At 46.0% G+C, this 13,465-nt stretch overlaps 1 protein-coding gene across 4 annotated transcripts in view; it reads left to right on the plus strand.

Annotated features, from left to right (window-relative positions):
• LOC147902501 (DNA-directed RNA polymerase IV subunit 1-like) overlaps window positions 1-13,465 on the plus strand; it is a 179,946-nt gene that overhangs the window by 102,432 nt on the left and 64,049 nt on the right. For all 4 annotated transcript variants that reach the window (XM_087373540.1, XM_087373542.1, XM_087373541.1 and 1 more), the window contains 3 exons: window positions 10,022-10,314; window positions 10,418-10,591; window positions 10,737-10,877. In XM_087373540.1, the coding sequence (XP_087229666.1) occupies window positions 10,022-10,314; window positions 10,418-10,591; window positions 10,737-10,877 (608 nt within the window). The remainder of the gene's footprint in view (window positions 1-10,021; window positions 10,315-10,417; window positions 10,592-10,736; window positions 10,878-13,465) is intronic.

Raw genomic sequence — 13,465 nt, forward strand, 5'->3', positions numbered from 1 at the left:
GTCCCATAGGGTGAGAGCAAACATATGATATGGTCAGACCTATTCCAGCCTTATACGTCGTGGGCTTGGGGGGAGGACCAAGAGTTCCCCACCAAGATCCGGTTCTACAGCAATTACTTGTTGACAGTGTCGGAGGTTGGAGTGGTCATCATACTCCAGTATCTGGAGGATAGGTGAGTCTCAGTCGGTCTAAGGATTGCCATAGTCGAGGATCGAGGTAGGGAGAGCCACAAGTACACCTAGAGATTGGCGGATTTGCAGACTATGCACTTTGGGAGAGATTGAGATGGAGGAGCATTTCTTATGTATCTATCTAGTTTACTATGAGATCCGAGGACGGTATCATTGCGTCTTTAAGGAGGGACATAAATTTGGGCCTCTCTTCCGGCTGATTCACTTCTAAGACCAGCTCTGCGTTGGCTTCTATTTGATGGAGATGCGATGACCTAGAGAGATCCCGTTGCATCAAATCAGAGAGCAGTAGGGGAGTGTACCACAGGAGACAGGGGTAGATCGAGTTTATTGACACATCACATATTTCTACACATTTGAGCCCGTCCCTAGACATGTGGGAGTAGAGGAGGAGGAGGTAGATGACATGAGGGTAGCATGGGTTAGTGAGTTGAGATGACGAGGTGGAGGGATGCTGCTAGAGATGCAAGGACCACACAGGATGCAGCGACGGACCAGAGCACGTATGATGGAGGTCCAGCTCATCACAACTTACTCGGTGGAGATCATCCAACAAGAGGTGTCACTCTCGATATGGCCCATTGGGTATAGAGATCACAGAGACCATGCCCCTTGCCACTGCCAAGACGACAAGGCAGACACAAATACGAGATATCTTTGCAGCTCATGGGAGAGCCACCATGGCACTTGGCTATGTGTTTTGACTCTGACTTTGGGATTGAGTATTAGCTATTAGATTCGAGCTTTGAGATTTGAGTTTGAGTTTGAGTTTAGTGTGTCAACAAAGTGTCTTAGTGAGCCCTTTGCCTCACAACCCATAGAGGCTTGTATGAGCATGAGTTACTGTGATATTGTACTTTGTCTCATAGGACCGTGAGGCCTCCGGAAGATACTAATCTCTCTCTCTCACACACACACACACACACTTTTTTTTAGTGAAATCTTATATTTCTGTGTGGGAAACCTCAAAAGAGGTAGAAATCCACCAATAAGTACAAGAAATTTTTTTACAAGTAAAGCCTTAGAGCAAAAGTCACGAGGCAGCCAAGTAAAAAGTTACATATCAAGCTGGAGGAGGATCAAACACAGCATCCTCCAACTTCAAATTATTGCTCTGTAAAAACTGATGCAGTGATGAAACCACACCATCAATAAAAACAAGCTGTTTTTTGCCCTTGTGATTCTTCTTGATATAGGCTGGTACCCGAAATTTTTGAATCATAGGGTCAAAAATCTGTTGTAACATGGGATGAAAAGATTCCAGTAAAAAAGGCACTTTTGCATCCCGAACAAAAGAAGCCTTTGGTAGAGGCATCAGAGGCAAAGGAGCTAGATCAACATCTGTATCCTCCGACGAAAGAGCTGCATTTGATAAAGCAGGACTCAGCATTTCAGCTTCACTTGGAGGATCAACCTGAGAAAGAGCATGTGCAGCATCTTGTATGATCCCCTCTGCAAGGGGCACATCCATATCTAGAGGAGAAGGAGGCTGATGATGCTCAATGGGAGTCAGATCCTGAACTTCTTAAGCAAGAGAAAGATTAACCTGTGATTTTTCTACCTTCCTTTAGTAATGCTTTGGAGTAATAAAAAAAGGCTTATCCAGTAAAGCCTTAGCGGAAACCGGAGGAGAAGGAAGAGTAAACTTTACAGTTGAAGAAGGAGCAGGAGGAGTGTCATGGAAGCCGAAGGGCAAGCACGTGCAAAATGACCACCTGCCGGCACCGATAACATGCTATAGGAAAAGAGGCAAAATGCAGCCTGATGCGCATCGGATGAGCAAATCCCAAATCAAGATCCAGAGTAGAGGGCACGGGTTACACCATATCCCATAAAATACAAAGGCGAACATCCCGAGTAGCTTGCAAAAACTCCCGTCTCAGAACAGGTAGAGGCCTTCCCAAAAGCGCTGCAAGAGTAGGACGATGTTAAAGAAAGGCAGAGGCAACACTTTGAGGGTAATTCAGACCGGACAGTGAGTTAGAAGAGAGACAGACAGATCAAAAATTGGATCCTAGGGCATCACATAAGCAAAGAAACCAGCCCCATGAATACTAGCACGACTGACAAGTTGCTCCACCACATCAGTCAAAGAGCAGTGGGCATAATAAAAACCTTTGCCCAGAAAGACGGAGGAGGAATGGCAATCTTGACCCATTGCAACTTCAGCCCAACGAGGAAGTTGAGCTGCAGATAAAACCTTGCCCATAAAGTAGAGACAGACCCCAAATTGCTGAGCCTGTTGAAGACCGGAAACCAGAAGGGAAGAGTCCAAAGAAAAAACAAGCGGTGAACCCGATGAAGGAACATCTGTGACAGAAGCAAAACACATCTGGCGAAGAAGGTCCAGTTGAAGGGAAGACGAAGGACTATCCGCGATATCCAGCGTTGCCGATTTAACCAAGGTGGAAGGAGGCAAACCACCATGCTTCCGCCGAAAGAAGACACGTGCAGGAGGACAGAAATAGAAGGGGGGGCTGAAGTAGAGAAAACGAAAGAGCCATCTGTTGGAGCAGCAGGAAGAGGGAAGGAAGAGACATCAGGAAAAGACTGTATAGAACCCGGCGTGAGAAGAGCAAAAGGCTGCAGAGACCGAGGGAAGGACGAATTTGGTACGGAATCTGGCTATATGGATATGGGAGTAGGTACGGAAGAAGGAAAGCGGTCGGGTAAAGGAACCTGTACAGAGGGGGGAGCGTGTACGGACGGCCATACAGCCTGTACGGCCTGCGCAGGGGCAAAGGAAGAGGCAAGTAAGAAAGGTACGGATGGGGGCGGGCGGGCTGTGTAGAGGCTGCTGCGTAGAGGGTATGGGCAGCAGCGGGTCTAGGACATGTGCATACGGAAGATGTACGGGGGCTGACAGATGGGTACGGATGCAGGTGCAGGAGTAGTAGCAGGCTGCGGGCAAGGTATAGGGTGTTGGGATATGATTAGGGATCACCTTACCTCAGCTTTGCAGGGCGTTTGGGAGTCGGGTGACATGCCTGGCTCATTAGTGATGGTCTCATTCATCTCATCCCAAAGGGAGGTTGCAGAAATTCAGTGTCCTAGTGGAGGCCTATTACTCTCTTGGGCACTTGTTACAAAATCTTGGCCAAAGCAATAAGCCTGTGTTTGCAGCCCATACTTCTAGATCTTATTCGTGATACGTAGGCTGGTTTTGTGCATGGCAGAAGCATTTTTGATAATATCTTCTCATTCTGGGAAGCTTCAGAGTGCGCTATGCAGAGCGGGCAGAGGGTGGTCATTCTACTCTTGAACTTTGAGAAAGCTTATGACAGAGGAGATTGGGGCTTTTTGGAGGGCACCCTTCTTCGTTTTGGGTCTACAAATACATAGATAAGAGGGGTTTCCCCTTTATATAGATCAGGGCAAAGCTAGGTGCTTATTGGTGGGGTAAGGGTTGAGAGTTTTCAGATTTCCAGATCAGTCTGCTGGGGATGCCCTCTTACCCCCTTCATCTTTTTGTTTGTGGCTGAAGCTATCAGTATCTACATTAGGTCTCGAGCTGATATTTTTGGGCTGAGACTCCCATTAAGACGGGAAGAGGAGCATTTGATAGTGAGTTGGCAAATGATATTGTTGGTTTTTCGGATGCCACTCCACAGACGACCACATCTTTCAGGACAGCCTTGGATTTACTTTGCACTGCTGCAGGGGCACACATCAATTGGCACAATACCAATGGCTTTTGGACCAGTGACGAGGACACTCTGAACTGGGGCAATGGCATTCACTTGGATTTAAAGGGGTGTTCTTATCAGGAATTTGGGATGCCAGGTCGGTTTGGGCATCTCTCCAACACAACAAGTTGCTCTTATGTTGAAGAAAGAAAGAAAGAAAGAAAGAAAGAAAGTTTATTAAAGTCTTTGGAAGACCGATGGGTCTATGAGACTGTGAAAATCCTGATACAACGAGCTGTGGTAGTGGAGCTACTAAACGAGCGTCCATACCAATGTAAAATGCAAAAAATGCAAAAATGCAGAATGGCAGTACTAAGTCCTAAGTACAACATAGTCATGTCGGATGACGTTCGTGTCTTACTCTTCAGGGCTGTTCATGCCTTGGTAGACTCTTCTTGGTAGATATTGGCAAGCATTTCAGCATGGCATATTTGGAGAGCCAGATGCACAGGGGCTTTGGATGGATCCTAGGTCCACCCCACCCACACTTTGGCCAGTATGTGGATGGACACTATACATACACTGATGGCCATATGGACGGTATTCAGGAGCCTTCTCTGCTAGGAGGGTTATTTTCCTCTAGGAATGGACGGACTTTTCCTCTTTCTGTGAGACTTCCAAAGGGTTGAGGTGGCATTTTCAGCCTCAACCTTGGTTATTTTCTACCTCTTTTTGAGGAGTCCTTTCTCATGCATTGCATGATTTATTTCCGCCTCGAGCTTGCTATTGTGGGTTTATTCATACTTAATGAAAGTCTATTAAAAAAATTAATGCTCTACGACGAGAAGATTGAAGAGGATAAACTGATGCAAATTCAAATATTTCACCTTGAACAAGACACTGCATAAGTATTTACCTGCCTGCCTTATAATTTAAAGCCACAATAGGATGAAGAGCAGCTTCAGAAGAAAGGCAGCACTAGAAAAAGAATGGTCTCTTGCATAAAAGATTGCATAACCAGCAAAGTGTCCGGTCCTGCCTACATACATATGCTGATTCTGCTCTTACAGAGCCACTATATCAAGCTGCAAATCATTTGACATACGCCCACACAAGCTTCCAGTTCCGAGTGCCACATAAACCCTATACATTGAAAGTTAGGCATTTTATTGAAGCGTATTTACAAATATTTTATACAGCTATATACGGCTGAGAATCTCGCAAGCGAATACACTAAGACTGCATTTCCACTGTAGGGTCTGGTACTCTTCCTTGAGGTGACACAATAGTCTGATACCAGCAACTTCTTTTGGGAAAAGAGTATGACTTGCATTGAGGGCATTGAGCCAGAGGCATTTCCATTAGAGGGCATTGAGCCAGAGGCATTTCCATTAGAAATAGTGTGAGCCTTTCCCTTATCCTATGCTGCACTTGCTGATTTATTGCCTTTATTTTTAGCCAGTAAAGGCCCATGCATCCTTGTTTTGCACCGCAAGAGGCATGGCATTCGGAGGGATATTATGTGAAACCAATGGGCATTGCGAAGCCATGTGTCTAAGTTTTATTTGCACTCAAAGTATGCTCCTGCAAAGAGATCCCATTTCAACTTTAAAAAGGCACTCCCCATAGCCACATTATTAACTGTAACCGTAAGATTTTGGAGTGGGGACATTGTGTCCCACAAAATGCAACATCTATTGGAAATTCGATTTGGCATACATGGACACACCACCTTTCCTAATGAAGCAAGAATGAAGCGAAGCATTGAGGAAAGTCCACCACCTCCACCCAAACTTGGTAATGATGCCTAATCAATGCTTGGTAATCCCAATATGCTTAGCATATTCACGTATTGGGTCCACTATTTCATCAACCTATCTACTTCTCCTTCTTATTCATGTATGTCTTATCATAGCGAGGATCGACCATCTCGTGAAATGGAAAACCCCAAGCAGTGTGGTTTGTCTTATCATATTGAGGATCAGCCATCTCGTGAAATGGAAAACCCCAAGCAGTGTGAAAGACAAGCCGAATAAACACAAGGACTTGAAGGGGTAAAAGCCCCAAAAAAGCATCAGATTATAAATAGATAGAGGGAAGAGATGGAGCTGGAGTGAGAGAACCACACATTAGAGAAAAAGCCTTCAAAAAGGAAGAGAAAAGTGATTATCAAGAAGTAGCAAAAAGCTGGGCTCATTGAAGTCACGCACTCAGCATGCATGCGCGCACGCGCACACATACACATGTGCGCGCAAGGGGAAAAAGGGAGCAAAGCTGGTGACAAAACAATAGGAGATGATGGAAGGGCTGGAAGTCGCACTGAGATAAAGTTCACAGCGGTAGCACAGAAAAGCTCCCCATTGTGACAAAAACTCTTTGATGGCCATTTGGTTGAGCATGCAGGGGTCTTCCTGTGTGGCCTTTGTGAAGAGGACCATCTTCCTTAGGGAATGGGAGGCTCCCCTAATTTCTTGGAGTCTACCACATGTTTGAGGTGGTAATTTCAAGTCTCAACCTTGGAGCTATATTGGCTCTTCTTGATGAGCAGATTTTTTTGAGCCACTCGAGTATTTTGTTTTTTATGGTATGCATGACGTAATCTTGCCATGATCTTTTTCTCTTGAGGCTTTTCCATACTTAATAGAAGTCTTTTCATTGAAGAAAGATAAAAATATTATATTCTTCTTATCCTTGAGAACGGGGTCGAACTCAACGGATTTATGGACTTCTTACAACTTCTTGTAGAAGGGGGCTAATAGAAAGGAGAGAAGCGGCAACATAATGGTAAGGAAATCCACCTAGACATATCGCCTACCAAGAAATTTGGCACGTCTAAATTGAGAAGGTAGTTTTCGTGGAGAATGGGGTTGAACTCAATGGATTCATGAAGGACTTCCTACAACTTTCTATAGAAGGGGGCTAATAGAAAGGAGAGTAACGGCAACATAAAGGTAAGAAAATCCACCCAGACATAACCCCTACCAAGAAATTTGGCACGTCTAAATTGAGAAGCCAGTTTTTGTGGAAGTGCCTCAAGGTGCAATTCTATGATGTGTCTCATGGAAGTGTGAGAACCATAGATTGCCAATCAATGTGTGATTATGCTCCCATCGTCCGAAGACCAGTTTCAACAAAAGACATAACACTGGGAAAGACTAACTCAAATTGGGAATTAAAACCAATTTGAACTCCTGATGATGCAAAAGAGAAGGGGGTAAGTAAGAAAAGAGAGGGGCGGGGGACTAGACACCATGTTGGGAAGGAGATGAGGGCAAAGTGGGGGGAAAAAACCCATGATGGGAAGGGAAAGAGGGCAATGCGGATGGTAGAAGGCCAATGCAGGAAGGAGAGGGCTTGAAGATCCATAGAGGAGAAGGGGTGCCAAACCATCCAAGACATGTTGCAGAAAGAGGATGCAAAGAGAGGAAGGAGGGGAGGTTATGCCTTGGACAGCCCACAGATGGGCTGACTAAGAAGCCATAGACAGGGAAGGGAGAGGGAAACTAGGAGGGGGAAGAAGCTCAGATGGGGCATAGGGAAAGGCAGGGAGGTGAAGGGCAGGGCGAGATGTGGCAGTAGGAGCTTGGGGGACTGAGAAGCTGACATTTGGATATCGTCATATTTGCAATTTCACCACACCAGGCTATCTCTACTATATTGATAAATAGTAAAACTTTTGTCAAAGAACAACTAGACTACTGATGCAGCTGTAGAAAGATCTTGTGTGTAAACGACACTTCAAAGAAGAGAATATGTCTACCATGTAAGGGTTTTATTTTCAAACACATGGTGGATCTGCATTAGTACAATTCGGAAACAGATCTAGCAACTAAGGAGATGTTCAAACTATATATTTATTTTATACCGTAGAAAACAGGTAGGCTCTGAATATATGAAATCTGAAATATTACAGCCACAACTTTGCAACAAGATCAGCTTGTATTCGTAGTTTACATAAAGATTTAATGAGATCAACACTTAAAGAACAATGCACCTCTTCACCATCCCTTCACTCTCCTGAAAAACTCCTAGCCTCTCCTTAGTTTTCCTCTCAACTCCTCCTCACCTTTCCTTCACTGTCCCTCAACGACTCCTAGCCTCTCCCTTGGTTTTCCTTTAGTCCAAACCCCTAGCTTTGCTAGTTCTTAGCCTTAGTTTCTTTGGTTCAGCCCTATCGATAGGAAAACGTCACCAAAGATAGAGGGCCTCAAATCAGCTCGAGCAGAGACAAAGTTCCTTTGAGCCAAGCATGATGCCAGAGCGTGTAAGATCCCTACTTGCAATAGAGCTGAGGAGGCAACAGCCACATCCTTCCCTCAATCAATAAAGGGAGGTTGGAGAGCTGAATTGGAAGGGGTAATAGTAGGAGCTAGAAGATGATCTGAATGAATGTCATCACTAGCCTTGTCCAAGTCTAGGTCAGGGGCATTACGGCAGGTTGCAGTCGGAACAGGGTTCAAGGCATCACTAATCACGACCAAAATTGGAATACCACTAGCGTTGGACCGAGCAGGGTCTGAGGCAAGAGAAGTGCCCTCCTGATGTGTAGGTGGTTGGAGGAGCGGCTGCAACCCAATGTAGGGTGGCAAGTGCGGGACGTGCAACGGGTGTCGAACATAGGAGGTGCCAAGCGAACACTCTATTGAGGATGAGGTGGTGCCGCACAAGAATATCTCTTGGGCCTTTTCTTATTCTTTGGGAAATCTCTAGCAAAATTCCCAAAGGTCCTGCATATTCAACACTAATTCTGCCTGCCCGTGAGGTCCACTCCCCTAACACTTTGACCAATATTTGGACGGATACTATACATGCGTTGATGGCCACTTGGATGAGCATGTAGAGGTCCGCTCGAGAAGCCTCTGAATAGGAGGGTTACTTTCCTTAGGGAATGGAGAGGCTCCCCATCTTCTCGGAGTCCTCTACAGGTTTGAGATGGCATTTTCAGCCTCAACCTTGGATTTTTTCTACCTCTTTTTGAGGAGATGTTTTGAGCCATCTTAAGGCTTTATTTCATGCACTGCATGTTATGTTTCCGCTTTGAGCTTGCTCTCGTGGGTCTTGTTCGTATTCAATAGTCTTGAAGAGAGAATAATCTTTGCTGAAAAGGAGAGCCATCAGGATGTTGGAGCATAATGTGGTCATCTGAAATATTAGGGTTTGACACAATGACCCTAACTCTAGGAACCATATCCGATCTGTTTGACTTTACTGTGGAGAGGTGAGGGACTGGTGGGGGGAGGGGGCAGGTAGGCCGAGGAGGGAGGGAGGCTGCTTTAGTGGCTAGGAGGACGAGTTGTTGGAACCACTGTACTAATTGGTAGAGTTTTTTTTTTTTTTTGGGGGGGGGGGGGTCTTTCAATTCATGAAGGGATTGCAGTAAAGCAGTGGTGGAACACTTTTGGAGCAGATCGTACTTGTCCCTTGTGCTTGACTTTGTGAATCTACAGCATTGCACTCGAGTCCAGAGATGTTAAGATCATTTGGGCCGGGATTGCATAACTAATGGGCGGGTTTTGTTCCTCCACCTCGTTTGTCACTTGGGGTTCAGCAGCCTGGCTCTGTTTGTTTGGGCTTTCTATGAGAGTCGGGTCTTTCCTTGGACTATCAGAGTTCGGCATCGTCTCATAGAGTCTTGTTCACTTGACACTGTTCCTTCCTAACAGTATAGACTTGCACTTGTGAGGTGGCACTAGAATCACCATCTCCATTGTCGACAAGCTGGAGCATCTCATTCAGGACCCAGTCTTGCAGTCCCATTAAAGCTGCATGCCAGAATGGCCCCTCCACTGTTGATAAGCGGCAGCATCCAAATCAGGAGACAATCTTGAGTTATTGAAAAACCATTGTAGCCAGGACTCCAGTAATGCAATTCAGAGATGACATAAATACAGCAGATACTAGGAACTGCTTCCTCTTTATTGAGACGTATGCATGCTGTATACAGTTGAAGGTATACTTAGGCCAGCCAGAGAACTGTGACACGACACTCCTGAAATAGCACGAAAGTATATGTAAATAAAAATGGCATGCTAAATAAAATAATGTTAGGTCTAATGTTAAAAGGTCATCATTGTATTCACTTTTTCAGTACTGCTGTGATTTAGGGTTATAATTGGTACACTGTATAAGTTGGTGACTTCTCTAATGTTGAAGCCGATGGCCTGAAGGACTAAATATGCTTGTGGACACAAATATACATGCAGGTGACACCCACATAGAATCAGTGGCAATTATTTGGCAGGATAACTGTTCTGAATCACCAGAATTTAATATGGAGCAGAGCATGAACCCTTCTTCAAAACATGAAGGGGAAGTAATGGTTGAGGTTGTGGTCAAGAAGAAATTTGTGAAGAAACAGAGTGACGCATGGCGTTTGGTAAAGGAGCTATGTGGGCCGGCTATGGATTTGATAGATTGGGTTCGCAGTATGCCGGGTGGCATACAAGGGATTGCTGAAACATTTGGAATTGAAGCGGCTCGTAGGTCCATATTTCAGGTGCTTGATGTGCTATAAAATGGCGTCTTGGTTGTTCCTTTGTTAACTTGCTTTTAGTTCTCCTGTAGCCATCATTGACACATTGTCTACCTCCTTGATGCAGAGGTTGGAATCTACTCTGACTATGTTTGACAAGTCAATCCATACACAGCATATGATGTTAATGGCTGATGTCATGACACACACAGGATACGTGCTTGGATTTAATGCTTCTGGATTTCATAAATTTACTTCCTGCTTATCTATCTCAACACCGTTTACTCAGGGTCTTTTCAAGGTGAGAAGAAAAACGTCATATGGGCAGACATATTATCTCATATCATTGGGCAAAGATAGCTGATTGTGCCACACTAAAGTTTTCGCAGTTTATTGAAAGCTTATTCTACCTTTGTTTTAGACATCCTAGTCTGTTGTGCATGCAGAACCCTGTGATGCGTATACAGAAAGCAGCAATTCAAGGGGCATCTGATAATCTGTCAGGAACAGTTGCATCAGCCTATTGGGGAAAACTCCCTCCTGTTGGTACAGGCACAGATTTTGAAATTTTCTGGAGGGAACCGCAGGTGTGTTTTTAAATATTTCATTTTCTTTCTTCAATTTTCATTTGCCAAAACTAGATTTTCTAACCAAGTGCAAAAGAATAAATAAATAAACAAACAAACAAACAAACAAATAAATAAATATGAATTTTCTATGCAAGCTGGTGCAAAAGAACAAGAGACCTCCAAAATCCTCTTCCTCAATTTTATGAATTTCTATATATGGGTTTATGAACGTAAGGTAGGCAGGAAATTGGCTGCTGCTCCTCCCCGACCGACCCGTCCTGCTCTCCTCTCTCACCTCAGCCGTACAGCCCCCCCCCCCCCCCCCCTCTCTCTCCTCTCGCCTGAGCTCCTCCCCTCCGCCAGCCCTCTCCTCTCCATCCCGTACCCCCTCAGCCTCTCCTCAGCCCCGCTGCCCCTCCTCTCCCCCTGTCCGCCTACCCCCTACTCTCTGCCCTCACTCCCTAGCCCCTCCGCCTACCCCCTAGCCTCTCTGCCTACACCCTAGCCTCTCTGCCCTCACCCCCTAGCCCTCCCTCCCTGTCCGCCTATCCCTTCTATGCCCCCTTCCCTCTCCACCCTCCCCTTCTAACTCGCTCTCCCTCTCCCTCTCCCTCCCCCGCCCCCCCTTCTCTTCCTGCCTACCTTTCCCTTCCCACGCCTCTCACCTCTCAGCTCTTTGCTACCTGCCCCCTGCTGCCCCTTCTCCCGCCCTCTTGCCCTGCATCCTAGCCTCTCTCCCTCTCCATCAGCCTCCTTCATCCCCCTCTCTCCCCTTAGCCCTCACCCTCCCCTCCCCTATTTCTCTTCTTCCCCCTTCTCTTCCCCCTTCTCTTCCTTCCTCTTTTTTCTAGCCTCCTTCCTCCTCATCCTAGTAGCAATTATTTGGTCGGAGGGAGCTGAATAGTGTTTGAGTCAGCTTTCACACCTCGATTGACGATGGCTCAACCTTTAGCCAATCCTCGCCGGCTTCCACCGGCCGCAAAAACCATCTCATGCTCAAAAGATGAGTTGCGACAGCTCATAAAAGATACGGAGCAAGAGAGTTCGACATCACTCTTTGCTCGCATCCATGGGTCCCATCCATTCAGGTTACAAGCCAGGGACTGGATGCTCGCCACTTTACTTGGAGACCTTGCAGGACACCTCACAGTATTCATCAGTTGCACTGCTTGGTAGAGGTTTCTTCCAGGTTGTTTTTGACCCCCTGGGTGCAGCACATACAGTGCTATAGGCCAGTCCCTTAGCACTGAGCTCCAAGAGGATTTTCTTGACGCTCTTCTTGTTGGGTTTTGGCCCTGTGGAGGAGGATTGTCTGACGACTTCACTCTTCATCAGATTCCTCGGCCTCCCTCAGGTGTACCATCGACTCTTATCTTCCATTGAAGTGGCTTTCAAGATGGTTAGCGAGATCCCCTCTCTCTTGGGATGCCTTCTTCAACAATAGAGGCAGTCAGGCTGGATGGGGTACCGCGTTTTAGGGTCATTATCTCTGACCCTAACATCACAGATGACCACATAATGCTTCATCGTCCAGATGGCTCATTCTTCAGGTAGAGAGTCGATATCGCTAGGAGACAGGATCAATGCAAGATTTGCAGGCCCCTAGGCACTTTGTCAGAGATTGCCCAAGAAAGAAAAAAAACGCCTAAAAGGTCCACGGTTGTAGCGCCTCATAGCACCACTTCGGTTGGACTTACTTAACGATGTACTGCACATCCTACCACTCTTTGTGTTGTTGAACCTTCCATCTCTCGCCTAGGACTGTCGGCTACAGCCTCTTGTCTTGGACCTTCTTCTACAGCACATCCTGCCAGTCCTCCCCCTTTGGGTTCCAGTCAGACTAGGACCACCAGCACATCTTGTTCCAGCCCTCCCCCGTTGGGTGCTAGTCAGAGTTGTTTAGCTAGTTTCATCTCAGGAGGCTATTGATGGTGCTACGAAGCCTTCCTTATAGGCAAAAGATATTCATGTCCTAGTTCCTTGTGCTGATGAGGTTGCTCCTGTCCCCTTAGACATTCATGTGGAGGAGCTTTCATCTATGGAGAACCTCATTGCCGAAACCCGTGTCTTACTCCATGCTAATGGTACTTATATGGCCTCGCTTCAGCAGCCGCCTTCCTCTTATGCTCCTCTTTCTTCACCTTTTGACAGAGGCAAGGGGATTATTGCTTCCACTCCAGCATCCGCAAGGATTCTCCGCACACCTACGTTAGGAGTATCACTCACGAATTCTTTTGCAGTTCTGGAAGATATGGAGTTCGAGTTATAGAGTAGTAGTTTGTACCCTCTACCTTTGGGGAATAGGATGTTTAGATCACCGTGGACAGACCTTCCCCTTCTACAAATGTGGGAGTGCTTTTCCCAGTTGACTTCCCTGCTCTTGATAGGAGGAATTTTTCTCAGGAGAGAGATGTTAACGCTACGATGCCGGTTTTCATCCGGCCTCTTCCTCTTGCCAATGAGGATTGTCAGTTGGAACGTTCAAGGCCTCGGAGGTGTACCTCACCGTTGTCGTAGGCAGCTGATTCATAACCAACTTCATCCAGGTGTTACTGGGGGTTCCATTAATATTCTTATGATTCAGGAAGACAAAATGAATGTCAGGG

The sequence above is a fragment of the Dipteris shenzhenensis genome, chromosome 4, assembly GCF_047967505.1.
Source record: "Dipteris shenzhenensis isolate YYH24624 ecotype China chromosome 4, Dip_SZ_1.0, whole genome shotgun sequence".
NCBI lineage: Eukaryota > Viridiplantae > Streptophyta > Polypodiopsida > Gleicheniales > Dipteridaceae > Dipteris > Dipteris shenzhenensis.